At 50.8% G+C, this 27,471-nt stretch overlaps 1 protein-coding gene across 1 annotated transcript in view; it reads right to left on the bottom strand.

Annotated features, from left to right (window-relative positions):
- SNED1 (sushi, nidogen and EGF like domains 1) overlaps positions 1–27,471 on the bottom strand; it is a 99,223-nt gene that overhangs the window by 4,009 nt on the left and 67,743 nt on the right. The window contains exons 23-31 of the mRNA XM_063645424.1: positions 26,875–26,987; positions 25,679–25,960; positions 24,163–24,307; positions 24,005–24,087; positions 22,523–22,621; positions 10,732–10,848; positions 9,997–10,084; positions 4,250–4,333; positions 3,295–3,332 (exon numbers count right to left, since the gene is read on the bottom strand). Of these exons, the coding sequence (XP_063501494.1) occupies positions 3,296–3,332; positions 4,250–4,333; positions 9,997–10,084; positions 10,732–10,848; positions 22,523–22,621; positions 24,005–24,087; positions 24,163–24,307; positions 25,679–25,960; positions 26,875–26,987 (1,048 nt within the window). The 3' untranslated portion in view covers position 3,295. The remainder of the gene's footprint in view (positions 1–3,294; positions 3,333–4,249; positions 4,334–9,996; positions 10,085–10,731; positions 10,849–22,522; positions 22,622–24,004; positions 24,088–24,162; positions 24,308–25,678; positions 25,961–26,874; positions 26,988–27,471) is intronic.

Raw genomic sequence — 27,471 nt, 5'->3', positions numbered from 1 at the left:
GGGAGGACCCTGCGTTCTTAGAGCACCAGGATTCTACTATATGACCGTGCACACGGGGAGGACCCTGCGTTCTTAGAACACCGGGATTCTACCATATGGCAGTGCACATGGGGAGGACCCCGCGTTCTTAGAGCACCAGGATTCTACCATATGGCAGTGTACAGGGGGAGGACCCTGCGTTCTTAGAACACCAGGATTCTACCACATGGCAGTGCACATGGGGAGGACCCCGCGTTCTTAGAGCACCAGGATTCTACCATATGGCAGTGCACATGGGGAGGGGCAGCCTCCACCGACTACATCCCCATCTTTAGGAACATGTGGGCTCAGTATTGCAACTTTTAAATGTGAAATCACAGGCTGTTCCTCTTCCCTGCCCTCCTCCTTCCAGTAACGACTCTGGTTCTTTTCTCCAAGGGCACGGCCGTGTCAGGTTGCTCTGGGTTGAAATGAATTCTTGTGTTGTTCTTGGATGGGTGTCTGGGTGCGTGTGTTTCTGTTTCTTGCTTTTTTGTGTGTTGTCTCCATTATTTCAAGAATAGGTGTTCTATAAGCCAGTATTTGATAATTAGTTGGGGGTTTCTGATTTGTTTTTATGGAGTGGATGTGCTAGGCAAGCTTTTAAAAAGATATATTAATATTTCAGGTGACTTACCACCATATAAATATCTCAAATCCAAATTATGTTTGTGGATTCTTAATCCTAGTACAGTTAGGCACTGCACGATGAAGGGCCATGTGTATGACAGTGGTCCCGTGAGATTACAATGGAGCTGAGGTCACAGCCATCGTACAGAATTCTTTTTTCTTTTTTCTGAGACAGAGGGTCTTGCTCAGTTGCCCGGGCTGTAGTATAGTGGCACAATCTCAGCCCACTGCAACCTCTGCCTTCCAAGTTCAAGTGATTTTCCTGACTCAGCCTCTTGAGTAGCTGAGATTACAGGTGCCCACCACCATGCCTGATGAATTTTTGCATTTTTAGTAGAGACAGGGTTTCACCATGTTGGCCAGGCTGGTCTCGAACTCCTGGCCTCAAGTGATCCTCCAGCCTCGGCCTCCCCAAGTGCTAGAATAATTCTTTATGTGTTTGTGGTGATGCTGGTGTATACAAACCTACTGCACTGCCCTGTGTATAGAAGTCTGACACATACAATTATGTACAGTACATAATACTTGATGATAATTTGTGGTTACTGATTTACATATTTACTATACTCTTCATCATTATTTTAGAGTGTACTCCTTCTACCTATAAAAAAAGTTAACTGTAAAATGGCCTCAGGCAGGTCCTTCAGGAGGTATCCAGAAGAAGGCATCATTGTCACAGGAGATGGCAGCTCCATGTGTGTTACTGGGGCACGATGTGGAAGTGGAAGAAGGTGACATGGATGATCCTGCCCTTGTGTGTAGGCCTAAGCCAATGTGTGTGTTTGTGTCTTAGTTTTTAACCAAAGTTAAAAAGTAAAAAACAATTAAAAATTTTAAAAACAGAAAAAAGCACTTAGAATAAGGACAGAAAATAATTTTGAACATTTGTGCAGTGTGTTTGTATTTTAAGCTGTTATTACAAAGAGTTAAAAAGTAAAAATTAAAAATGTATAAAGTAAAAAAGTTACAGTAAGCTAAGGTTAATTTCTTATTGCAGAACTAATTTATTATTGTGCAATGGCCGGTCCTGCATATTCCAATTATGGTAAGTGCCCTGCACAGGTGAACCATTTTTTATCTTTTATACCGTATTTTTGCTGTAGGTTTTCTGTTTAGATACACACACACTTGGCACTGTGTTACAACTGCCTACAGTATTCAGTAACACGCTGTGGTGTGTAGCCTGGGAGCACAGGCTCTGCCATACAGCCTAGGTGTGCAGTATGCGGTGCCATCTAGGTTTGTTCTAAGTACGCGCTATGATGTTCGCCCAGATGAAATCGCCTCACAAAGCATTTCTCAGAATGCATCTCCACTGTTAGGCGACGCTCGGCTGTAGGAAATTGCTTACAAGCCTGGAGTGTGCTTAGTGTATGTGTCTTTGGAGGGAGAGGTGGGAGTGGGAAGTGATTCCCTTGAGTCAACAGGAAGCGAATGCTGCCAGCTTCTCTCTTACGGAGAGACTTTCACATCCGAAGAGGCAGATGCGTGCACTCTGTCATGGCCAACTCAGAGCTCAAGTTCCTGCCATGTGCGGAGCTCCGGCCCAGGCCTGTCCCCCGAGGTGGTGTGCACACTCTTCCTTTGGTGTGTGTGAACCTATACCTGAAAAGCTCTTTTGCTTCTGTTTGTTTTTAAAGGTTCCCGAATGACATTTCTCCTTTACTTTTTTAGGCATATAACAAAACATAGACCTGTTTTGAAGTGGCTTGTTACCCAAGGGTGCCTCACTGTCATCTGTACCACCAGGAAGATGAACTGTGAAGGCTCCTTTAAGGGGCAGGAGTAGCAAAGCTGTCCTAGGCCAACCAGAAATTCATCTTTCATGCACAGTGACATGTTGATAAGAAATTATAGTCAGTATGAAACTGATAACAGGTTGTAGATGGCTTTCTATGGTATATCCCAGTCTCTTGCAAACGATTGTGAAGAATACCAGTGTTGAAGATTCAGCAGTTTGTGTGGGGAGGCGGGGGCAGGATGGGGGTTTCGTTGCCAAAAGAGTTTGGGAAATGCTAGCTTAAACAAAAAAGAGAGAAAGTTTCTTTCATGTCAGGATTTATGAATGCCTGTGAGTCCAGTGTCAGTGATGACTTTCTAGTGACAGTCTTCGAGACTTTCTAAATATTAAGTGATCAAGGCCCCTGCCCTGCCCCACTTCTAGTTCCAATAGAATGCCATTCACAAGATCTGGGAGACACTCTCTTAGCCCTCTCCTGGAACCCCCAGAATTTCTCAGCAGCCCAGGCCCTCCCGCTGCCTGTGGCCCCTCCTCCCAGGTGCCAGGTGGTCTTCCAGCCTCTCCAAGTGCCCACCCTCCTGCCTCTTCCTCCCACTGCAGCTGATCTAGGGGTTTCTTGGCCACATTTCCCTTGAGAGAGAGTGGGATTTGCCCCTGTCCACAGAGAGCCTCATTTCTACCTGAAGATGTATTTGTCAGTGGCTAGACCAGGTTCATGTCTGTTTCCCCTTGGGGAATTCTGAAACCTTCCTGCCCGGGAGTCTGTAACACAGCAGCACAGGACCGAGCTTCCTTTAGCAGTGCTGAGTAAGTAGGCAGCGGCACTCTGAGAGCCCAGGGCTGGGCAGTCGCCCCCGACTTCCCAGCAGCTCTGTGGTAGTGGGGCGGGAGCAGCAGGGACGTACCTTAAGATTTCTCCAGTGTCTGACTCTTACTTTGTTTCCTGAAATAATTAGAGAAAAATTGTTTAATGAAAAAGAGACCGTGTAGCTTGAATCCTACAGCTACCTCAGTCCAGGCTGCCTGCTGAGATCCTGCCTTTAGCTCACATACATTCCATGGTGGGGGACACCATTAGTCCAGACACTGCTGTGGAGATTAGCATTTTAGTTTGTGTGCGCCCGCCTGGCTTGAGGCGGCAGTTTGGGAATAACAAGGCTAGAAACCTGGCTGGCTGTGAGTCAGAGAGAGAGAGAGAGGACGGACGTGGGAGAAAGCAAGCAACAGCTACCCTAGGGAAGAGCCGGTGATGTGCACAGGCCGAGCAGCACGGCTGGTGAGCTGCAGGCTGTGGCCTCGCCCTGACACTTGGTAATGCCAAACAAGTATGTGTGGCTACTCATTGGTCTATGAGGGCGATGACAGGCTTCGACTCTGTGGTTTCTAAATCATATAATATTCTCAGGTACTTCTTAGCAGCAAACCCCAAACAGTAGTAATTCTTGTAACTACCTTGAACCCTTTGTGGAAAGAACCTGGGTGTGAGTGAATGAAAAGTAAACAGCGATGCGCTATATCGGCCATTAAATACTCGGGGCTGTCAGTAACACCCCGTACTTCCCCATTGTAGCACCATGTTCTTTGTGAATATGCATAACCAGAGTGACCCCCCAGCACCCACCTATGACCTCCCCCCAGCACCCAGCATGCCCGGCTGTGCCCCTCTGGGTATGCTCACATGCACATATATGGACAGACAGTTTCGTAGCAGAACGTGGCTGCCCAGGGGCTGCCTATCTGGGCGAGTAGACTGCCTGGCTCAGCCCACAGGCCTGCAGCATCCCACAGCACTGCCGCCCTTGCCCCATCACCCTGTGGGTTACATGCAGGACACGGCATGGGCCTGCTCCCCAGAGGCACCTGTTTGGGGTCTTCTTGAGGCTTGTGCTTTCACAGCTCTCTTTGAAGCAGATGTCTTGGTGAACTCTGTAGACTCTTTTATACCTGTTGTCACAAGAAAGCTTTGTAAAACCAGACAATGAAGCACAATGTTGCCAACTGCTTAACCTAGGCTATGTGAACCCACAGGTAAACCTGAAGGTGCTTGAGGGAAAAGCTGCTATTTCCTGAATGAAACGTTACCTCCTATTGATGTATTAAAATGTCTAACATAAAGGTCATGTGATTTGTAACAAATTTATTGAGGTACAATAATATGCATAAAATAAACCCATTTTAATGTGCATTCTGATGAGCACTGACAAAGGATATGGTACTAAAAATAAAATGTGAAATTTCAAAGACATGTCAATGCTAGAGGCAGGCCACTTGGCCTGAGGCCTGGGGAAGGTATGACCTCACTTTCTGTTTTTCTGGGTACTTCACAGAGAAGTTTGAGAAGTGTTGGGGATTCAGGATTTGGATGTAGGCATTGTAGAACAGGAGACCCGATTTCATCTCCTGCCTCTTCCATTTATTAATCAGGCTACTTCGAGCAAGTCTCTTGAAGTTTTAAGCCTCAGTTGCAGGTAAAATGGGACCTGCTCATACCATCTCTCTTACAAGTTTGTAGATAATGATGGATGGGAAGGCGTTTTGTCTTTTGTTAAAGTTCTCAAATGTCAGCGCTGTTTAAAAGGGAAATCCAAGGAGTTCAGCAGGCAAAGCTCCAACTCATATGCTAAGTCTCACAGAACCTTTAGGATCTAAAACCTGTGGTAAGACTTCCATTTCTGTGCATGAAAGAGTAACAGAATCTGGAATTAACCTCCCAATGTGAACAACCAGAGAACTGGACAAAATATAGTAACTAACTGTACGTCAGATGTAGAAAACAGACAACACAAGACTGTAATCCCCGAGGGAAGAGAAACAGATGAGATGAGTCCTGTGGTCAGCCTGGAACTCAGCCTAGAGAAGTTTTTGGAGGCATCACAGAGAAAGGGGATCCAAGCGGTGGTCACACTGAGTTGAGGAAACAGAGACTGAAGTTGGGGAGGCAGAGGCAGCTGGAATTTGTGGGCAGAGTACTGAAGAGGAGGGAACTATGCACAGGAGGAACTCCAGAAATCTGTGTAGCGTCCCCTTGGGCCTGTGGTTGGAAATAAAGCTGTGCATGCATAGGGTGAATCTCCACAAGGCAAAGAAGAACTACTGAGGAGTTGAACGATTCCCAGAGACAGAGTAGAGAGATCTTGTTTATTAATAGGCCATCCACAGAAACCCCAGAGAGGGCCAGGTGCGGTGGCTTGCTCCTGTAATCCCAGGACTTTGGGAGGCCGAAGCGGGTCCATCACTTGAGGTTGCGAGTTTGAGGCCAGCCTGGCCAACATGGTGAAACCCTGTCTCTACTAAAATACAAAAATTAGCTGGGCGTGGTGGTGTGCGCCTGTAATCCCAGCTACTTGGGAGTCTGAGGCAGGAGAATCGCTTGAAACCAGGAGGGCAGAGGTTACAGTGAGCTGAGATCGCTCTACTGCACTCCAGCCTGGGCGACAGAGCAAGACTCCATCTCAAAAAAAAAAGAAAAAAAAGAAACCCCAGAAAGGTCATGCCATAGAAGTAGGGCAAAAGGCTACTCCAAAGCCACCCTAAAACAAGCCTCAGAAGGATCAAACTATACTCAGATAATGCCTTGCAGAGAAAAAACATTCTTGAAAAGAAAACAACAACAAAAAAATCCAGCATTCAGTAACATAAAACTTACAATGCCCAGTATCCAATAAAAAACTTTATAAGACATTCAAGAATCATTTGACTAATCAAAAAAGTGACCCATAACCTAGAGAAAAATAATCAAATAGAATAAGGCTCAGACATGAGAATGATGACAGAAATAACAGACAAGGACCTTAAAATATACATTATAAATTCGTTCCACATGTTCAGTGATCTAAAGGAAAATATCAAGATAATGACGGAAATTGGAGCATCTGAGAAACAACTAAATGAAACTTCTGGAGATGATAAAACCCAGTATTAATAAAACTTTTGTTGAACAGGATTAATGGTAGCTTAGATGCTGCAGAAGAAAAGATCAATGACCTTAAGTGAATAGCAACAGAATCTGTCCAAAATGAAAAGACTGAAAAAGTTGAGAAGAGCTGCAGTGACCTGTGGGACAATATCAGTCTAATACACGCATAACTGGAGTCCCAGAAGTAGAAGAAATGGAGGGACAGGAAAAATATATGAAGAAATAATGGCAAAAATTTTACAAATTTGACAAAACTAAAACCCCAGAAACACAAGAAGCTTAAACTCCACAGAATCAAAACGTAGCCATACCGAAGCACATCATAATTAAATAGTCCAAAAACCGTAATAAAGGGAAAACATAAAAGGGGCAGGAAGACACATTCCATACAGTGTAACACAGGTAAGAATGACTGCAGTCTTCTTGTCTGGAACTATGCAAGCCAGAAGACAAAGGCATGACAACTTTAAAGTCATGAAAGAAAAAATATAACTGTCAATCAAGAAGTCCATACTCAGCAAATATATTCTTCAAAAATGAAGGTGAAATAAAAATCTTTTCAGACAAACAAAAGCAGAGAGAATTCATCCCCTGCAGACCTGTGCTATAAGAGATGTTAGAGTTAAGTTCTTATGGCAAAGAGAAATGATACCAGACAGAATCCTAGATCTACAAAAAGGAATGAAGAGTGCTGGAGTTGGCAGGCAGATGTGCAAGTAAATACAAAATACTTTACTTTCAATATCTAAAACAAGATAATTTTTGAGTGCAAAAATAACATATTGTGCAGTTCACAGTGTATGTGGAAGGAAAAAGTCTCGTGATAATTCAAAGGATGGGAGGGAAGTGGAAGCTTGATGTCAGCCGCTGCCATGGACAGTGAAGTTGTCTAGTAGTGATTAAAGGTATGCGGCATGAAGTTGAAGATGTTATGGTAAATCCTAGACACTGCCAGCCAGGCACGGTGGCTCACGCCTGTAATCCCAGCACTTTGGGAGGGCGAGGTGGGTGGATCACCTGAGGTCAGGAGTTTGAGACCAGCCTGGCCAACATGGTGAAACCCTGTCTCTACATAAACTTCGTCTCTATTAAAAATACAAAAATTAACAGGGTGTGGTGACAGGTGCCTGTAATCTCAGCTACTCGGGGCTGAGGCAGGAGAGTTGCTTGAACCCAGGAGGCGGAGGTTGCCGTGAGCCGAGATCGCACCATCGCACTCCAGCCTGGGGGACAAGAGCGAGACTTCATCTCAAAAAAAAAAAAAAAAAAAAAAATCCTAGATGCTGCCATCATGTTGAACTCATATAATAGTAATTAAAGATACATTGTGTTAAGGTGAAGATGTGTATGGCAAATCCCAGAGCAACCTCTAAACAATAAACTTAAGAAGTATAACCAGTAAGCCCATAGTGGAGGCAAAATGGAATCCTAAAAAGCAATCCAAAATTAGGCAGGAACAAAGAAAAAAGGAACAAAAAGCAGGTGGGAAAAATAGAAAACAAATAGTAATATGGCAGTTTAAATCCAACCACATCAGTCATTATGTGGAAGGTAATGTAAATGGTCTAAATACTCCAATAAAAACCAGACTCTCAGACTAGATATAAAGCAAGACCCACCTCTATGTTAAATACAAGGAAGTCACTTGAAATATGCAGAGAGGTTAAAAGTGAAAGGATAGAATGCTTTCAGGAAGTGAAGGGTCTTCTTGTTGGATACTTGGTGGTCACCAGCAGGCACTGGTGTAACTAAGCACAGCGGGAAGATGGTAGATACTGTGGATTCGGACTCTCACTGCACAGAATCCAAATTCAGTAGGTTGTCAACACGGCTTCCCAAATCCCAACACAGATTAGTATCTCATATGTGTTTCCTGCTACATATTAGGCCTGGCTTCATGTCCAAGCTCCAACGAAGCTTCTACCCTTGCCCATCTACATCCCATTCTCCACAGAGCATCCAAAGTAGTGTAATGGAACATGTCACTCTTCTGCTCAGAACCCTTTGGTAGCTCCCCATTTCATGACGGACAAACACCAGAGTCCTTCTGTGGGTCTCCATGGCCCCGAGGGTTCCCTGTCCCTCACCTCTCACCACTCTCCACTTCTCCCCCAACATGCCGGGGACACTCCTGACTTGGGGCCCTGGTAACTGGTCCTCTGGCTGTCTGGAACGTCCTTCCCTCAGATGTCCATCCCTCCTCCATGTCTGTTCAGCATCACCCTCTCCAGGAGGCTTGTCCTCTTGTCTCCAGGAGGGTGAACACCCTCTTGCTGCACCAGCCCCTGCCCATCCCCAGCAGGCTCTCCTAGTCTCATCCTGTCATCTCGTCCTTTTTCCCTGTGCACTCACCACCTGCCACACCACACACCACACACTCACTGCTGTCTATTGTCTGTCCCCTCATCTGCAATGAACAGGTCCTGAAGGCAGGGCTTTGGTCTGCTCTGTTCCTGATGTGTGCTGAGTATCTAGAACAGTGCCCAGCACACAGCAGGTGCTCAGTAAGTCATCATCTGTTGACTAAATTGACTGTGTGACCAACAGAGTCCTAAAGTGTTAGCAAGAAAGGACCTAAGAGATGGGCTGGGCAGCTCTCCCTCCACAGCCCATTTTGGAGATGGGGGACCTGAGGCCACATCATGAGTTAATGGCAGAACTGGGGCCGGTGTTCTCATGAGCTGTTTGTTTTTCCAGGGGACTCTGAGGAAGAGAAGAGAGGAAGGTCACATAGATTGGCTCTGCCATCCAGTGGGGACTGGGTTGATGTGTGGGAAGGAAGGCCTGGGGGCTCGGGGGCTCAGGGGCCAGGGGCGTGGGTAGGCTGATATGTGGGAAGGAAGGCCTGGGGGCCAGGGGCCTGGGTGGCTGACGTGTGGGAAGGAAGGCCTGGGGGCCTGGGGCCTGGGTGGCTGATATGTGGGAAGGAAGGCCTGGGGGCTGGGGGCCGGGGGCCTGGGTGGCTGATGTGTGGGAAGGAAGGCCTGGGTGGCTGATGTGTGGGAAGGAAGGCCTGGGTGGGCTGATATGTGGGAAGGAAGGCCTGGGGGCCGGGGGCCTGGGTAGCTGATGTGTGGGAAGGAAGGCCTAGGGGCCTGGGGGCCTGGGTGGCTGATGTGTGGGAAGGAAGGCCTAGGGGCCTGGGGGCTTGGGTGGCTGATGTGTGGGAAGGAAGGCCTGGGGGCCGGGGGCCTGGGTGGCTGATGTGTGGGAAGGAAGGCCTGGGGGCCGGGGGCTTGGGTGGCTGATGTGTGGGAAGGAAGGCCTGGGGGCCGGGGGCCTGGGTGGCTGATGTGTGGGAAGGAAGGCCTGGGGGCCAGGGGCTTGGGTGGCTGATGTGTGGGAAGGAAGGCCTGGGGGCCTGGGGCCTGGGTGGCTGATGTGTGGGAAGGAAGGCCTGGGGGCCGGGGGCCTGGGTGGCTGATGTGTGGGAAGGAAGGCCTGGGGGCCGGGGGCCTGGGTTCTTCTCAGCCCCTGCTCCGGAGCTGCATGGACTTGGGGCAGTTACTCGGTTTTTCTGCCTCAGCTGCCTCATTTGTGACATGGAGGGAATCGGTGGTCAAAGCAAGTCCCTCCTGTGACTGCAGCCATCATCCCTCCTCAGGGCTAGCTGGGAAGCTTTGAGACAGCACTTTGAGGAGTCAAGAACACACTGCAAATGCGGTGAGGCAGAGGACAGAAAGCAACTTACACGTGGTGACAGACGCCTCCCTCCCAGACTGGAAAGGACTTTGTCTCGGAGAACAGCCTTGTGCAGGGGCGGGACACCTTTACACAGGCTGCGACAAAGAGGGGCCGCGGCTCACCAGGTGCTCCTGACGCTCCTCCTGCCCCTCCCGAGAGGCCTTGCCTAAGGGAGAGGGCCCGGGGGTCTGCAGCTGGCTTCCTCTAAGGCTGGGAGAGGGTGCAGGGGTCTGCAGGCTGGCTGCCTCTAAGGTCAGGGAGAGGGTGTGGGGGTCTGCAGCTGGCTTCCTCTAAGGTCAGGGAGAGGGCTCGGGGGTCTGCAGCTGGCTTCCTCTAAGGCTGGGAGAGGGCCTGGGGGTCTGCAGGCTGGCTTCCTCTAAGGTCAGGGAAGAGGGCTCGGGGGTCTGCAGCTGGCTTCCTCTAAGGCCGGGGTGGGTCAGTATTGTGGAGGTGGGGAGTCCCTTCTCCCGACACCGCTCTGGCTGGGTCAGGGAGCCCTCCGCAGCTGTGCCTCGCATGCTGTGGCTGTTCTGACCCCTGTGACGGGCAGCACCTCTCATCCTGGTGCTTGGGGCAGCAGCGCAGCCCCTGGGGGCTCAGGGGTCAGCCCCGTGCACCAGGCTCCCTGTCTGGCACCTCATGGTTTGGAGGCTCCCGTGGCAAACCCAGCTGTGGCCCAGCAGTCCTAGGCCGAGGCACAGGCTGTGTTGTAAGGGGCGCCCTGAGGCCAAACCCGACTTACCGAGCTCGCAGCTTCTGCCTTTGAACCCTGGCCCGCAGTCACAGCGGTGGGTGTCTGCGCCTGGCACACAGGTGCCTCCGTTCTGACAGGGGTTTTCTGAACAGTTGCCAGGGACATCTGGAAACAGAGGTCACGAGAGGTTAGTCACTGGGACCCCAGGACAGGCCTGCCTCATGGACATGTTGCTGCCCCTTCCTCGATGACCTGACCTGATGCAGGGTGGCCGTGCACTCCTCTGTGGCGTGCTGTGGTGGCCTCCCAAACGCCTCTGGGCCCTAGAGCGTGGTCCCAGTTCAGGTGTTGAGAGAGCAGAGGTGAGGAGACAGGCCGCAGCGTGCTCGGCCCTGACCTCATTACTGGAAGGAAGGAAGATGAACGAGGAGGAGGAGGAGGGAGAGGGAGGGAGGAGCGGGACCTTCAGTGCTTAGCCCCCACTGGCCTGCGGCCCCTCCCCACCCCTGACCCTTGCTGGCTTTGCCCCTGAACACGGTTTCTGCTGCTTGGATGCTGAGGCCCCTCCTGGTGCTCTAATGGGACCCTCTGTGCAGAGCTGCTGTCCGTCCCCGGCAGCGGCCTCGCCACACTGGCCACAAGAGCTGGGCAGTCAGCAGTGACGCAGGAAGGGGTCAGCCTGGCCTTTCTCCCTTAGTGATCACTCTGTCCTTATTTTTTTCCTTATGATTATTATTTTTTAGCTTTGTCAAGATTCCTGTTTTAATTTTTAACTCAACATTGAAAAACACAAAAGAGTAAGAATTGTGCCCACCCCACCATGTCTAATAGTGAGGCCCGGCCTCCCCTGACCATCCAATCCAGCACCCCCACCCTGTCTGACGCTCCTCATCTACTTCACAGAGCCTCCCCGTGTGCCCGTCCCACGCATGCGGCCAGCCCAGGCCTTGCTGCTCCCGCCGGTCCCGAGCCCTGGGTTTCTCCCCTTGGCTGCTCCTCCTTCCTTGCTGGGTTCACTTTGGGTTTTCTCCCTTCTCTGCCCCTGTCCTCTGGGATATCCTTGTCTTTTTGCTATTTTTTTTTTTTTTTTTTGAGATGGAGTCTCGCTCTGTCACCCACACTGGAGTGCAATGGCGCGATCTCGGCTCATTGCAACCTCTGCCTCCTGGGTTCAAGCAATTCTCCTGTCTCAGACTCCCGAGTGGCTGGGATTACAGGTGTGCGCCACCCTGCCCGGCTAATTTTTGTATTTTTAGTAGAGACAGGGTTTCAGCATGTTGGCCGAGCTGGTCTCGAACTCCTGACCTCGGGTGATCCACCTGCCTTGGCCTCCCAAAGTGCTGGGATTACAGGCGTGAGCCACCACGCCTGGCCGTCTTTTTGCCTTTCTTGATATGCTTAAAATGAGTTTTGGGCTTTCAAAAAAACCCTTTATTATGAAAATGTTCAAACCCACAACATGTAAGCATGAAGAGCACCATGCACTCAGCTTCAACACTGATCAAAACTGGCCAGTCCTGCTTCATCTGTTTTTATCTGTCTGTCGCCCCCTTTCTCTTGAAGAATTTCAAAGCGGCTCACAGATATCATTTCTCCTGTGAACATGTCAGCAGTATCTAATACTAATTATTATTATTATTAGAAATTAGCAGTCATTCCTCAATATCATAGGAAATCCCAGGTCATGTTCGAATTTTCCTGGTCGTCTTAAGAATGTCATAATTTCAGATCTAAACTGATGAGGGCTCTTGGGGCCTGCACACTGCCTTTGTGTGATGCACCTGAAGTCTCCTTCAACCTCCCGCTTTATTCGTGGAAAAAACAAGGTCATCTGTCCTGTAGAGTTCCCTGCCTGAATGTGACTTACTGTTCACTTGTTCCCACCCCTGTATTTCCTGTAAACTCTAATTAGAGAGAGGTGCTTGATAGGACTTAGGTTCAGATGGTCTTTGCAGGGCTGCTTCTCAGGGATGCGTGTACACCCCCAGCCAGCCCAGGTGGCCTGTGATGTGTCCAAGTCCCGCTGGAGTGACACGAGGACTGGTCACTGGTCCAGTGTTGGCAGCTTGACCAACCCAGAATAAAGTCCCCACAGGTCTTGCACCTGATGGCTTGAGCAAGACATCGAGATCCCTGATCCAAGGGCTGTCCTCTCACAGGCCTGTGTCTGACCCTGTCGCTCCTGCCCTCACCAGCTGGAGAGTGGTCTGTGAAGACAGGCTTTCCCTCACCTACCCCGTGGTCACCCTGGACTGGTCCACACAGGCACAGCAGCGTGAAGGCTCCATCCTACTCCTTTGTGTGCCTGCAGACCGAGTCGGTCCTCAGCAAGCTCCAAAGTTGCCCACTAGGTTGCTTTTTCTTTCTGAGCATCGTGATGAACACAGAGATATTGGTATATTTCATGGGCTTCCGTCCATTGCTGTCAGTTGTTTTCCTGATGCTCAATTAATTCTGTCTTTGGACAGCGCGAGCCCTTCAGGTTGGCCTCCCCGCCCTCAGGACGCAGTCTGCTGTTTTGAAAGCTTGCTTGCTTTTTACACAACATGTCCTGGCTTACTTTGTCCACATCCTGCTTCAGGCTTGGAATCCCCCATTTCTCCAAAGATCACTGGTTTCTTGGTGAGAACGAGATCCAGAGCCCACAGCCTGGCACTCACACTGCTCCCTGTTAAGGGATGTCACAGCTTCAGGCCTTTCAATGAATAGAACTAGAAAATTAGGTTTCTTTAAAAAATAAACGCATTATGAGTTCATACTAATATTTCCATTTCGAATTAACAGAATCAAAAGACAAACAAGATTTTATTTATTTATTTTGAGATGGAGTCTTGCTCTGTTGCCCAGGCTGGAGTGCAGTGGCAGGATCTTGGCTCACTGCAACCTCCAGCTCCTGGGTTCAAGTGATTCCCCCACCTCAGCCTCCCGAGTAGCTGGTATTACAGGTGCACACCACCACGCCTAGCTAATTTTTGTATTTTAGTAGAGACGGGGTTTCACCATGTTGTCCAGGCTGGATTCAAACTCCTGACTTCAAGTCATCTGCCCGTTTCGGCCTCCCAAAGTGCTGGGATTACAGGTGTGAGCCACCGCGCCCGGCCAAAACAAACAAGATTTTTAACTTCTTTCATTTTATATTTTTAATTCTTTACACTGAAAATCTTGGTGGTGTTAACAATTATTTTCTTTATCCTACCATATACATGTAATCATTTCAAAATAACAATACAAGTATTACTACTAACATTAAGATCACTGAGTATAGCCTAAAATTTCTTGGCAATGCTTTTTATCCTTAGACCATATTCCACCAGGGGTGAACAGACTACTCTTATTAAAATCGCTTGCAATGACATTTTTTTCCTGTGTGGTTATGCCATCCACATGATAACTAGGTTTACTTATTTCAGTATGTTTTCAATTTTTAGGTGTTGCCTTTTCTTTTTATTGTTTTTAAAAACTTTTTTTTTGGTTCTAAAGTCAAAACTGTAAAACAAGGTTCATTCAGAGAAGCCTAGCCAATCTCCAGTCCCATTATGCGGCTCTTTCCCTCCTCATTTAGTGAACCATCTTATTAGTTTCATTTCTTTATAAAAATGAGGACAAAATTTGTATTTCCCTTCTCCATTTTTCCTACACAAAAGATAACATACCGAAAACACTGTTCTGCACATTTTTTTTTTTTTTTTTGAGACAGAGTCTCGCTCTGTTGCCCAGGCTGGAGTGCAGTGGCGTGATCTCGGCTCACTGCAAGCTCCGCCTCCCGGGTTCACGCCATTTTCCTGCCTCAGCCTCCTGAGTAGCTGGGACTACAGGCACCTGCCACCGTGCCTGGCTAATTTTTTGTATTTTTAGTAGAGATGGGGTTTCACCGTGTTAGCCAGGAAGGTCTCAATCTCCTGACCTCGTGATCCACCTGCCTCAGCCTCCCAAAGTGCTGGGATTACAGGCGTGAGCCACCGTGCCCGGCCTTTTTTTTTTTGGAGATAGAGTCTTACCCTGTCACCCAGGCTGGAGTGCAATGGTGCAATCTCGGCTCACTGCAGCCTCTGCCTCCTGGGTTCAAGCAATTCTTCTGCCTCAGCCTCCTGAGTAGCTGGGATTATAGGCATGTGCCACCACGCCTGGCTAATTTTTGTATTTTTAGTAGAGACAGGGTTTCCCTGTGTTGGCCAGGCTGGTCTCGAACTCCTGACCTCAAGTGATCCACCTGCCTCAGCCTCCCAAAGTGCTGGGATTATAGCTGTGAGCCACCGTGCCTGGCCTGCACATAACTTTTTTTAAGCCAGCTTTATTGAGATAATTCATATAACATAAAATTCACCCAAAGTGTACAATTTATTGGTTTTAAGCATATTCACAGATACAGGCATCCATCAGCACAATTTTAGAACATTTTCGTGACCTCAGAAAGAAACCTTGTACCCTTTGGCTGTTACTGCCTTCCCCATCCCCTCCACCCTCCAGTCCTAAGCAACCACTAATGTACTTTCTGTCACTAGAGAGCTCCCTGTGCTGGACTTTCATATGAATGGAATCATAGTACATAGAGTCTTTTGTGTCTGGCTTCTTCCACTTAGCATAATGTTTTCAAGATTCATCCGTGTTGTAGCATGCAGCATAGTTCCTTGTTTTATGGTTGAATCATGTTCCACTGAGTGGATATACCACGTTTTGCTTATCCTTTCTTTTCTTTCTTTTTTTTGAGATGGAGTCTAGTTCTGTCTCCCAGGCTGGAGCGCAGTGGCGCAATCTCGGCTCACTGCAAGCTCCGCCTCCCGGGTTCAAGCGATTCCCCTGCCTCAGCCTTCCGAGTAGCTGGGACTACAGGCGGTCGCCACCACGCCCAGCTAATTTTTGTATTTTTAGTAGAGACAGGGTTTCACTGTGTTGGCCAGGCTAGTCTCCAACTCCTGACCTGGTGATCTGCCCACCTCGGCCTCCCAAAGTGCTGGGATTACAGGCGTGAGCCACCGTGCCCGGCCTCTTACCCTTTCATTAGTTGATTGACACTTTGGTGGTTTCCACTTTCTGGCTTTTGTGCTGTGCTGCTATGAATATTTGTGTACAGGACCTCGTATGGACATAGGTTTTCATTTCTCTGGGGTATATACCTAGGAGTGGAATTACTGGGTCATATGATAACTATTGGTTTAATCCTTTAAGGAATTGTCAGACTGTTTTTTTCTTCCCCAGAGCAGCTGCACCACTTTACAGTCCCACCAGCAGTGTAGAGGGTTCTGATCTCTCTGCATCCTCACCGATGCTTATTATTATCTGACTTTTTAACTCCCGCCATCCTAGTGGTTTTGATGTGCATTTCCCTGCTGACTAATGATGTCAAGGATCTTTTCAGTGCGATTACTGGCCATCTGCATATTTTCCTTGCAGAAATGTCTGTTTAGGTCCTTTGCCCATGTCCGAATTGGGTTGTCTTTTTACTGTTCAGTTGTCAGAGCTCTTTATTTAGATAAGGGTCTCTGATCAGGTGTGATTTGCCCATGTGTGAATTGGGTTGTCTTTTTATTGTTCAGTTGTCAGAGCTCTTTATTTAGATATGAGTCTCTGATCAGGTGTGATTTGCCCATGTGTGAATTGGGTTGTCTTTTTATTGTTCAGTTGTCAGAGCTCTTTATTTAGATAAGGGTCTCTGATCAGGTGTGATTTGCCCATGTGTGAATTGGGTTGTCTTTTTATTGTTCAGTTGTCAGAGCTCTTTATTTAGATAAGGGTCTCTGATCAGGTGTGATTTGCCCATGTGTGAATTGGGTTGTCTTTTTATTGTTCAGTTGTCAGAGCTCTTTATTTAGATATGAGTCTCTGATCAGGTGTGATTTGCCCATGTGTGAATTGGGTTGTCTTTTTATTGTTCAGTTGTCAAAGCTCTTTATTTAGGTAAGGGTCTCTGATCAGGTGTGATTTGCCCATGTGTGAATTGGGTTGTCTTTTTATTGTTCAGTTGTCAGAGCTCTTTATTTAGATAAGGGTCTCTGATCAGGTGTGATTTGCCCATGTGTGAATTGGGTTGTCTTTTTATCGTTCAGTTGTCAGAGCTCTTTATTTAGATATGAGTCTCTGATCAGGTGTGATTTGCCCATGTGTGAATTGGGTTGTGTTTTTATTGTTCAGTTGTCAGAGCTCTTTATTTCGATATGAGTCTCTGATCAGGTGTGATTTGCATGTTTCCTCCACTCCACAGGTTGTCATGTCACTTCCTTGATGGCATCCTTTGAGGCACAGAAGTTTTAAGTTTTGATGAAGAGCAGTTTACATATAGATTTTTGTTGTTGCTCACTTTTATTGTTGAGCCAAAGGGCCCTCATGATCCAAGGTCATGAAGATTTACTCCTATGTTTTCTTCTAAGAGTTTTGGTTTTAGCTCCTAACATTTAGGTTGTTGGTCAATTTGTGTTAATTTGTGTTATGAGGTATATGGTACGAGGGGTCCGGCCTCATTCTTTTTGCACGTGGATATCCAGCTGTCCCAGCACCATTTGCTGAGAAGACTATTCCTTCCACATTGAATGGTCTTGGCCCCCTTGTTGAAGTCAGTTGGCCATTGATGTGTGGTTTATTTCCGGACTCTCAATTCTTTTTTTTTTTTTTAGATGGAGTCTCGCTCTGTCGCCCAGGCTGGAGTGCAGTGGCACGCTCTTGGCTCACTGCAAGCTCTGCCTCCCGGGTTCACGCCATTCTCCTGCCTCAGCCTCCCGAGTAGCTGGGACTCCAGGTGCCCGCCACCGCACCCGGCTAATTTTTTGTATTTTTAGTAGAGACGGGGTTTCACCGTGGTCTCCATCTCCTGACCTGGTGATCCACCCACCTCGGCCTCCCAAAGCGCTGGGATTACAGGCGTGAGCACCGTGCCCGGCTGTGGACTCTCAGTTCATTTCCACGGATCTAAATGCCTATCCTTAATCCATTACCACACTGACTCCATTACCATTGCTTTGTAGCAACTTCCGACATTAGGAGGTGTGAATCCTCCTACTTTTTTCCTCTTTTTCAGAATTGTTTTATTTTTCTGGGTCCCTTGCAATTCTACATGAATTTTAGACATGGTACACAACTGTCCAGAGACATCTTAACAGCAGCCCTACAGAATATGGCTACGTGCAGGGGTGTTTAGAATCCATGAGCTACTATCATCAGTGCTTACCTGCCGTGTGTGGGACAGTTGTGGCTACAGAGACTGTGACAGACACTTGCACCGTTCTTGGGCTGCTGGGCTCTACGCCTGCGGCTCATGCAGCCACAGGATGGGAGGTCACCAGAGAGCTGCCCACCACAGCCTTGTCCTGTGTAGACATCAACACTAAATCCTGGGTTTATGGTCGCACACTCACACATAAATAAAAACAGAAGGCTGCTTTGAATGGGTTGGGGAACAGGGATGTGGCTGCAGGCTGAGGATAAATTACAGAGCACAGCGGCTTACATTCTGCCCTTGCCTGGTATTATATAGGGAAGGCAACTGCCTGTCTTTCTCAGTGGCGGCCACCCAAACCACTGGTGCAGCTATCTAGGGGGATAAAACCAAGCTAGTCCAGGAGCCCTGCTGGGGCGAGACGCTGGGGAAAACAGGAATAATCTGACTAGTTTCAGCACGCACTCCTTTGCTTCTGCCCCTCCAAACCTCTAGGATGACCAGCTACAATCTCGAGAACCTGCCTCCTCTCCATGAGATTCTCCCTTGGGCTTGAGGTGCAGTCCTGACTTGGATAGTTGCTTGGGGAGGAAACACCAGTCAGGAGTGTTAACTGTGCTTTGGGGGGTACATGGGACTCTCTGGGGATCCTCCTTTTCTTGAGAAAAATAAAGTCTAACAGCTTCCAGGGAGAATGAGATTATCCTACCAGGAAATAATAGTTAACAATTGTGGCAGCGATACTGGACACAGATGACAATGGACTAATATTTGAAGAAGTGAACAAGCAGGGGACTTCGCACCTAGAAGTTTATATCCATCCAAACTGTCCTTCAGATGTGAGGGCTAATAAGAATTTTTACAGGCACACAGGGCCTCAGAGGTTTGGCCATTTAAAGTCCCAGCAAGTACTTTGTGGAACTTCACAAGCTGATCCTAAACTTTCATAAGCAAGCAAAGGACTAAGAACAGGTGAGACACGCTTGACGGTCAAGTTGGGAGGACTCCGGGCCCCACAGCACAGCAAGTAGCACCAAAGCTGCCATCATTAAAGTAGTTGCTATTGGCTCAAAGAAGGTAAAACCACAAAACAGAGGAGTGAACCCAGAAATGGACCCATGCATGTGTGAACACCAGATTGACAGCACAGTTGGCACTGCAGTGCTGTGTGGAGGTAATGAGCATGCATAAGAAAAAGAACTAGCTGCTACTTTATACAAAAATCAGGTGAGCTGTAGGTCTGGGTTTTAATTTATTTGTTATGTTTGAGACAGGGTCTTCTTCTGCCACCCAGGCTAGAGTGCAGTGGCGTGATCGCAGCTCACTGAAACCTCTGCCTCCCAGGTTCAAGCAATTCTTATGCCTCAAGCTCCCGAGTAGCTGGATTACAGGCGAGCTCCACCATGCCCGGCTACTTTTTGTATTTTTAGTAGAAACAGGTTTTGCCATGTTGGCCAGGCTCGTCTCAAACTCTTCCCTGGCCTCAAGTGATTCGCCTGCCCAGGCCTCCCGAAGTGCTGGGATCACAGGTGTGAGCAGGTCTGACTTTTAAACGGCAAACGATTAACCTTTAAAAGGATATAATTTTATATAGAAAACCCCAAAGAATGTAGGACAAGAATAGGAGATTTGGCAAGATGGCTGGCTATTAGGTCAGTATGCAAAAGTCAAATAAATATCTATACTCCAGTAATAAATAATCAGGAAAAGTAATGTTTTAAAGTATATACTAGTATCAAGCTATATAATAGTATCAAACTATAAAATACCTAGGAATAAATCGGAATTCCATATAAAACTTTGCTGAAAGACATTAAATAAGTCATAATGTCATATATGGAGAGATATCCCATGTCCATGGATATAGACTTACTATCCTAAAGATGTCGGTTTTCACAAAAATGGTCAATGGATTCAATGCACACCCAGTCATTATCTCAAAGGCCATTTCCATTGAGTGTGACTAGAAGATTTGAAGGTGTATATGTGGCAGAAAAAAGGCCAAGGGTAGCAATGATACTTCTGAAGATGAAGAGTGAAGGAAACGAATTTTGATGCTGACAGTGGGGGAAAAAGGGACTTTTTAGCATGAAGAGATGAAAAATCCAGTTTACCCATATGCATAAAAAATGAAATTGCAGCCCAATTTCCCACACACACAGTCTACTTCAGATAGATTAATGACTTACATGTCAAAAGCAAAACTTTAAATCTTTGAGAAAAAAATATACATGAATAACTTTCTAACTTTCGTGTGGGGAAGGATATTTTTTAAAGAAGGCCCCCAAGTTGTTAACCACTAATGCTCGATAAATTTGATTATGAACTTTTCTCTATTAGGAAGTACCACCAAGAATAGGGAAAGACAAGCCAGAGGCTGGAAGAAGATACCTGCAGAACACAGACCTGACAAATGATCAGTATCAAAACATATAAGAATTTTGACAAATGAATGAGAAGAGTACAAATAACCCAGCAAAAAGTCAAAAGGCATGATCAGGCATTTCACAGAAGCAAACACCTTTGGTGGATGCCCATGAAGAGAGGCTCAGTCACATCAGTGCTCAGGAGACGCAAACCCAGATCCCAGGGGTGTGCATCCCACCCATTCTGCCTGCAGGATCTGCAAACCCGGCTAAACCTAGTTCTAGAGACTGGATTCACTGCATGTCTTCATCACTGCTGGAGGCAGCGCACTGCTATCTTAGAAAATGACTTAGTTCTCGTGTAATTTGGGCATTCACACATCCTCATCCTAGATCCAGCTTTTCCACTCTCGCACACGTACTGGAAAACCTGTGCAGGAACATCTGCTGCAGCACTGCTCATACCAAACACAACCTACATGTTCTCTGCACAGAGAGGGGAGAGCTGGTCAGTTCACTCAGTGGACTCTGTGCTCAATAGTGGGTGTGAATAAGCCGCAGCCGCCCAGACCGCATGGGCCAACCTCCGTCTGAGAAAGCAGAGTGAAAACACAGGTCTAACGATCACACACGGCAAGATAATTATCTTGCAAAGAAAACTCACGTATTGTTCTGCCATACATATATGCACAATAAAATCACTCTCCCCACCTTCCACTCCGAAAAAAACAAAGGAATTCTAGGCACAAAGTTCCGGATCATGGTTAACTGAGGGCAGAGAGCAGCGGACGGCAAGGGAGAAGGTATTGTTCACATTCAAGTTTATAGGTTGGGTTCTTGACTTAAAGTCATTATTCAAAGGCTAACAACTAAATAAAAGGTAGCTAGCGTGAGCGTGCAACTTGAACCAAAGATCACGACAAGCTTTGCGCGCTGAGGGGCCATTAAAGCGTCTACTTTTCATGTTATCACTTAAAATCATTTTGCACCCACCAGGGCATGAGCATCTCATGCTGGCAAACACCACGTGACTGTAGTGACCTCGGGGCCAGCCTGGGGGTCATCTTGAATCTCTCCTGCGGAAGAGACCCAGGAGAGTAACACATGCCCCTCCAATTTCTGAGTTCTAGGAAATGAACACCTGGTATTTAAAGGGGCTGACATAATGCAAACCATCTGATGAAATGTTTGTTTTAGTTCACTTAAAGATCAAGACACACGAGTCTTCACTCTGAATGGGCCACACCTTAATTAAGAGAATACTTCACTCACTGCGTCGGATGCACAAACCAGTCCTCCTGGTGCTCACGGGGGCTAGCAGCAAGTCCAGACCTCATATGGTGAGGGGGGAATGTGAACTTAGGGTTCAGCGAAACCGCCACTTACAAACGCACCCTCTGGCACCGCAGGTGCCCTTGATGTGTACAGATGTCCTTGACAAGCTGGGGGCATGGCTTGCGGGTGAGACCACGCTCAGCGGCTCACACCTTTACCAAGTACTAGGCCTTCTTTGGGGTTGGGTTGAGGGGTGATCCCAATCTGAGTCTGTGGTGGGACTCAGGGGAGAACAGGTCACCGGGTGCTAGGAGAGCTGTCCATAGAGGACACAGCCCCAAAGGATTAGAACCAGGAGAAAGGCAGAGTCTGACTCAGGGTGAGGAACACACAAGCACTGATGCTGCCCGAAGGGGAACTGCCTCGCGAGCATCTGGGAACTCTTCCTGCAGGTGCTCAGCAGATGCTTGGTGCCCGCAGGGCCATGCTGGCCTCGATTCTCATGAGGCAGAGCCCCGGACTAGGAGACAGTTCAGGTCCTGCATAACCTGAGTGTCCGCAGGGCCCAGCTGATCCTCAAGCTGGGGCTCACCCAGTGGCTGCTCCCTCTGCTTCCCCCATCCTGACTCTGCCCGAATCCTGATGCTTCCCCCATCCTTCTCCTCTTTGGAGACGAGAGGGGCGAGGGGCCCAGAGGCAGGGGCTGGGGTGGGCTCTGTTGCATGTGGAAGCGAAGGAGGGGAGGGGAGGGGAGGGGAGGGGAGGGGAGGGGAGGGGAGGGGAGGCAGCGGCAAAGCCAGTCTCTCTAGCTCAGACTCTGGGTGGTTTGGGTGGGTCCTGCCCCCTGGCCTGTTCCCGTCTGTGGGGTCCCACTGTTTGGGTGGTGTAGCTTCCCCCCATCTTCCCACACCGGGGTGCCTGGCGCGCGGCCTCCCCTCAGGTAGGCTCTGTGCCTCCTGGTTCCTCACCGTGGGTGGTCCCTCCTGCCTGCAGCCTCTAAGGTCCCTGAGAGCAGTCAGTCCCAAAGTCCCCACCAGCGCTGCTGACTTACTTCCGATGTCCTTGTTGCCGTGTTCAGGGAGCTGGAGGGTCAGGCTGACCTGCTTGGGAGCTTCCTCCGTGTTCTCGAGCTGCACCGAGGCTGTGGGTTCTAGGAGAAGCCAGGCGGTGACCACATGGCGCAGCTGCTTTGCACCTGGGATGGTCCTGGGGTCACCATTTTGAGTGCTTCTATACCTCAGGGAGCACGGATGTCCTGGTGGGGACCAGGCTCCCTGCGTGGCCCCAGCACCTGTCGGCCCCAGCGCTGCCTCCCCTGAAGGGCTGGCCCTCACGCTCCTGCTGACCCTCTGTTGGGGCTGAGCCTTCCACTTGCAGGGCCCCTCAGAGCTGCTTCAGGGACGGCCACCAGTGATCATGCTGAGAGGCCCCATCCTCACGGCTGATGCGGTTGCTTTCTTCTTAGGGTCAAATTCTGCATTCCTCTCCCTCCACCCCTGCTTCTTGGAGCCTGCGGCACCCCCTGCTCTCTCTGAGCTGTCCTCAGTCTGTACTGACCTTCCTCATGCCCTCACCCCCAACTGCATCACTCTATGCAGGGATCTCAACCGCACCCTTGGGCACTTGACATCTGCTTCCATAGCTGCAAGTACAACGGGCCCCCTCTGTACTCCAGATCTCACCTGCCCACCACTGGGCATCCCGGGCAGCTGCCTGCCCTCTCCCCAGACACCTTGCTGGGGGCTCTCTCCCCTGCTCACCACGCAGCAGCAACCCCAGGGCTCTGGTCCCTCCTTGTCACTCTCCTTGCTGCATTTCCCTCCCTCCCCTGCCTGAGGAGTTTTTGCGCAGAATATGTTCATTAAACTGGTGACTAGGCTCTGTTGGGGAATTCCATGAGGATGAGCACCTGGACTTCCAGGTGAGAGGCAAGGGCCAGAGAGGTCCCCTCTGGGGCAGGGTCGCGCCTGCCTCACTCCTGCCAACATGTCTCAGGGCTTCTGTGTCAGAATCATAGGCAGATTCCCAGAGCGGCACTCACCCAGTAAAGCCGGTGGGAAGGGGCCAAGGCACCTGGGTCCATTGGCCTTGCTGCCACCGGGAAGATCTTGCTAGGACAGTGGCGGAGGATTTGCTGGACCACACTCAGAGTGGTGGGTTAGACCCTCACGGCCTCCTGCCCATGGCTTACTAAAACAAAGCTCAGAGCCCTACTTTGGCGAATAAAGCTGTTGTAATGTCTCAGACCTGCTTCTAAAATGTTTATCTTCTCTTGCATGCCCTACCAGCAGCATGTGCCTCCAGCCCACACACTGACGTGAGGCCCTCATGAGCTGCCCCTCCCGCCATGGAGGTGCATGCTGCCGGCACCCCACGGGCCCCGCGCCTTGCGCACAGTCAGGGTGGGGGTCCCTGGCTGGAGACTGCACTGGGCGGTGGGGGTGGGCTCATCATGTAGGGGACAGGGCCTGGTGAGAGTGGCAGTGAGGACGAGGGTTGGCCACCGAGGTGGGTAGGGAGGCCCGGCACTCACGTGATCTCATGGTGGCTGCTTTGCTGGGTGAGCCGCCGAACCTGGCGCTCACTCTTCCTCTGCCGTCCACAAGCTCCGAGAACCTGCAGAGAGGGTGGAAGGGTCACCACAGTCCAAGAGCCGCCTTGGGCGATGGGGCCAACGAGTGGGGCATGTACCTGGGGGGCTGGGTGGGGGTCTCGGGGGCGCCGTGGTCATTGAGCAGGCGCAGCTCCGGCAGGCGCGCCGGGGGCGGTCTGTTCCTGAGCACTCGAGGGTGGTGTCCTCCCTGGTGCCAGCGTCTGTCGGCGCCATCCCTGGGGGCTGCAGAGCAGGCGGGAGGAAGGGGCTGGTCTGGGGCTGCCCTCTGCTCCTGTCCCTGCCCCTGTGGCATGGGAGGTGCCCCTCACACTCAGCCATGCTTGGAGAAGGGAAGGGGGGGCGTGTGCATGGGCCGTGGTCATCCAAGGTGCTTGTGGCTTCCTCAGATGCCCCGGGTTCCCTTCCAGCCCACCGGTTGCATCCCTTCTGAGGAGGAGCCATGTGCAGCCATGACACAGGCATGCACGGGCCTGAGAATTGTGAGGCAGGGCTGAGTCTAGGCCCCTGCCCGTCACTCAAGTTCTCAAGGGGCTGGGCACTCGGGCTCGGACTCAGGTCCCAGGCTGCCCTGGAGGCACAGTGGTTCTCCCAGTGGCCTCCTGATGGGACGCTTCAGCTGGGAGTCCCCACCGCAGCATATGCCCGGAGAGTGAGGGCGCATCTGTCACCCTAACAGCGTCCTTCAGCCTCCCACGCTGGGCCCTCCTTCCCCGTGAGCCCCCCTTCCCTCTCACTCTGACGCCGGCTCACAGAGGTCCCAGCCTGCCCCTTCTGCCTGGCTGGTGCACTTGGCCCCAAGCTGGTGGGGGTGGCAGGGTTGAGTCTGAGAACTTGCCAAGCTCATGCACTTCATGTCCCCAGCACAGCCTCACGGGTTAGGGAGGAGCCTGGGGTTGGAGCCCTCTCCTCCCCGGAGAGCCGCCCCCTGCGCTGCCCTGTCTGGCCGTGGCCTCTCCTCCCTGCTTGTCTCCGTCTCTTTCTTCTCTCCCTGTTCCGCTCCTGCATTTTCCCACAGCTCCTTCGGTGAACTTGGAAGACGTAAGTGGGGCGTTCGGGACACTGGTGGAGCCTGGAAGGGCCACCTCTGCACTTGGGAGCAGACCTGAGCCCTTCGGAGCCTCTGTCCCCACTCCGAGTGGCTTCTGCCCTGTGCCTCTGTGCCCCAGCATTCCTGCCTGCCTTGCAGGCCCCCGCCTGTGGCCTCCTGGCCGTTTGTCTGTCTGTGTCCAGTGGCTCTTCATGGGTCAGGCCTGGACTGCAAGGCCACTTCCGGGGGCTTCCTCCTCGCTGCCACCCTCGGCACCTGTTTTCAGGTGGTGCTCGGCCCGTCTGGGATCTATGGGAGGGTCTGGAACAAGCTGAGGCTCCATGTGCTTATTAAGTTGTTGGTGCCACCTGCCCATGAGTCCTTCCTTTCCTCGTGGGTTTGAAAAGCCTCCACTTTCATACACAGACTCCTCCCCTGCTAACACGGTCCTGTTTCTAGGCTGTCTGCCTGGCATCCCAGGCCCTTGCAGGGCCAGGTCAGTCCTGGACAGGGTGGAGGGCTGGCAAACACCGCCCCCGCCCACGCGCAGGGCCCGCGGCACTCACAGGTGATGATGTAGAGGTGGGCGGGCTCGCTGTGCAGCGGCCCCAGCTCCGTGCTCTGCACTGCTGTCACGGAGAGCTGGTACCGCCGTCCCGGCAGCAGGTCGCGCACGGTGTAGGACACCAGCTTTCCGTTGGGGACATAGCGGCTCTTGGTGCTCTGGCTGGTGGTCACATTGATGACATAAGCCTCCAGCAAGCTGCCTGGAGTCGGGGCATCCCAGACCACGTGGGCAGAGGTGGCAGTGACTCGGGCGGCGGTCAGGTTTGCTGGAGGCAGGGGCCCTGGATGAGGCAGGGGCAGGGAGAGGTGAGGGGGTGCCCACAGGGTCTTCTGGTAAGAACACAGTTTGAGAACCCGACATGGGCTGCTGCAGCCTTGCTGGAAGCCAGATTCTTTATTATGGAGAATGGTACAGTGCCGAGGCGGGGTGTGGGCTAGCACGTACAGCAGAATCTCCCAACCGAGAGGCCTGCAGGCCCCCGGTTGCCACCCACCCCTCGGGTTAGGATCCACGCTGTGAAGCCCCCAGGCCCTGGCCTGTCAGCTGGCGCCCTCCCTGCGGCACTGTCGGTTCCCCTGAGCCTGGCTGCGTGGAGCCCTGTGCAGACTCCTCTGCCCCACTAGCCTTTCCCGTGCCTTCCCAGGCGGGCAGCATCCGAGTGCACAGGTGGGCAGGGGCCTGCTCAAGCCTCTGTTCCTCACAGAGGGAGCTGCAGCCTCCCCTCTGCCCAGTTCACCCGTCCCTCCCCTGCGCGCTGACTGTCTATGCTGTCGCCCCTCCCATTCACTGGGGAGGGGGTGTGGGCCTAGTGACACCAGGAGCTTAGGGAGCTTAGCTAGAGGGGGCTGGTTGCAAGGTACAAGGGCCCTGGACAGCGTGGGTATCCCTGGCCCAGGGAGTTCCTCTGGCCCTCTGGTCGGTGTCCAGTAGGAACTCCATGCTGAGGAGCTACCAGGAGCCTTTACAGATGGAGACTGCCCTGGACAGCTGTCCCAGCACAAGGCCCGGCCCAGCCCAGCGGCTCCTGCCCAGTGGTCCCTGCTCAGTGGCCCCAGCGGAAGAGACGTCTGGGAGGCTAGGGGCTGGGTTTCTGCTGTTGTGGACGCTTTGGAGAGGACTAGGGGAGGCTGGAAGGAAGCCAGAGCTTCTAGAAGATGGCCTTTCGTGTGCCGGGGGCCGCACTGCTCTACTCACGGGTCCACACGTGCGTCGGCGCAGTGGCCAGGCTCTCCGTGGGGTGCTCCTCTCCCCTTAGCCCACTGAGGGTGGTCAGCTGGATGGTGTACCTCCTCCCAGGCAGCAGGGCCCTGTGGGCAGGAGGTGACAGAGAACAGGGACGTCTGGGACCTGTGTGTGACTCTGCTGCCAGACCGCAGCTCCCCCAGGCAGGAGGTGACCGGGGGGAGGTCGTCCTGCTGCTGGTGGCCCAGACGACCTCCACGAGGGGCAGACTCACGGCCCTCAGAGCCGTGTGCTCCTAGGGTGGGAAGCCAACCCATGGTCTGGGAAGTGGAGGAGGATCGGGTGCACTTGGGGCTGCTACAGTATGGTCAGAGGGTCGGTGTTCAGATGGGAGAGGCCAGAGAAGGGGGAAGTGGTCGCTGTGCAGGGATGGGGGACGGGCCCTCAGCACAGGTGAGTTGATGTAAATTCTCAGGAAACCACGGAGCAACGTGAGGCCGATGCCAGCCCCAGCCCCAGGAAGCTGCTGGCTGGAGTCTTCCTTCCCACTCGCTCTCCGGTCTTTCCTGGCACCCCTGCCTGTGCTGAGCATGAATCAGAAGCTTTCTG

The sequence above is a fragment of the Symphalangus syndactylus genome, chromosome 8 (assembly GCF_028878055.3).
Source record: "Symphalangus syndactylus isolate Jambi chromosome 8, NHGRI_mSymSyn1-v2.1_pri, whole genome shotgun sequence".
Lineage (NCBI taxonomy): Eukaryota > Metazoa > Chordata > Mammalia > Primates > Hylobatidae > Symphalangus > Symphalangus syndactylus.
This window is presented reverse-complemented; position numbering and strand designations above follow the sequence as displayed.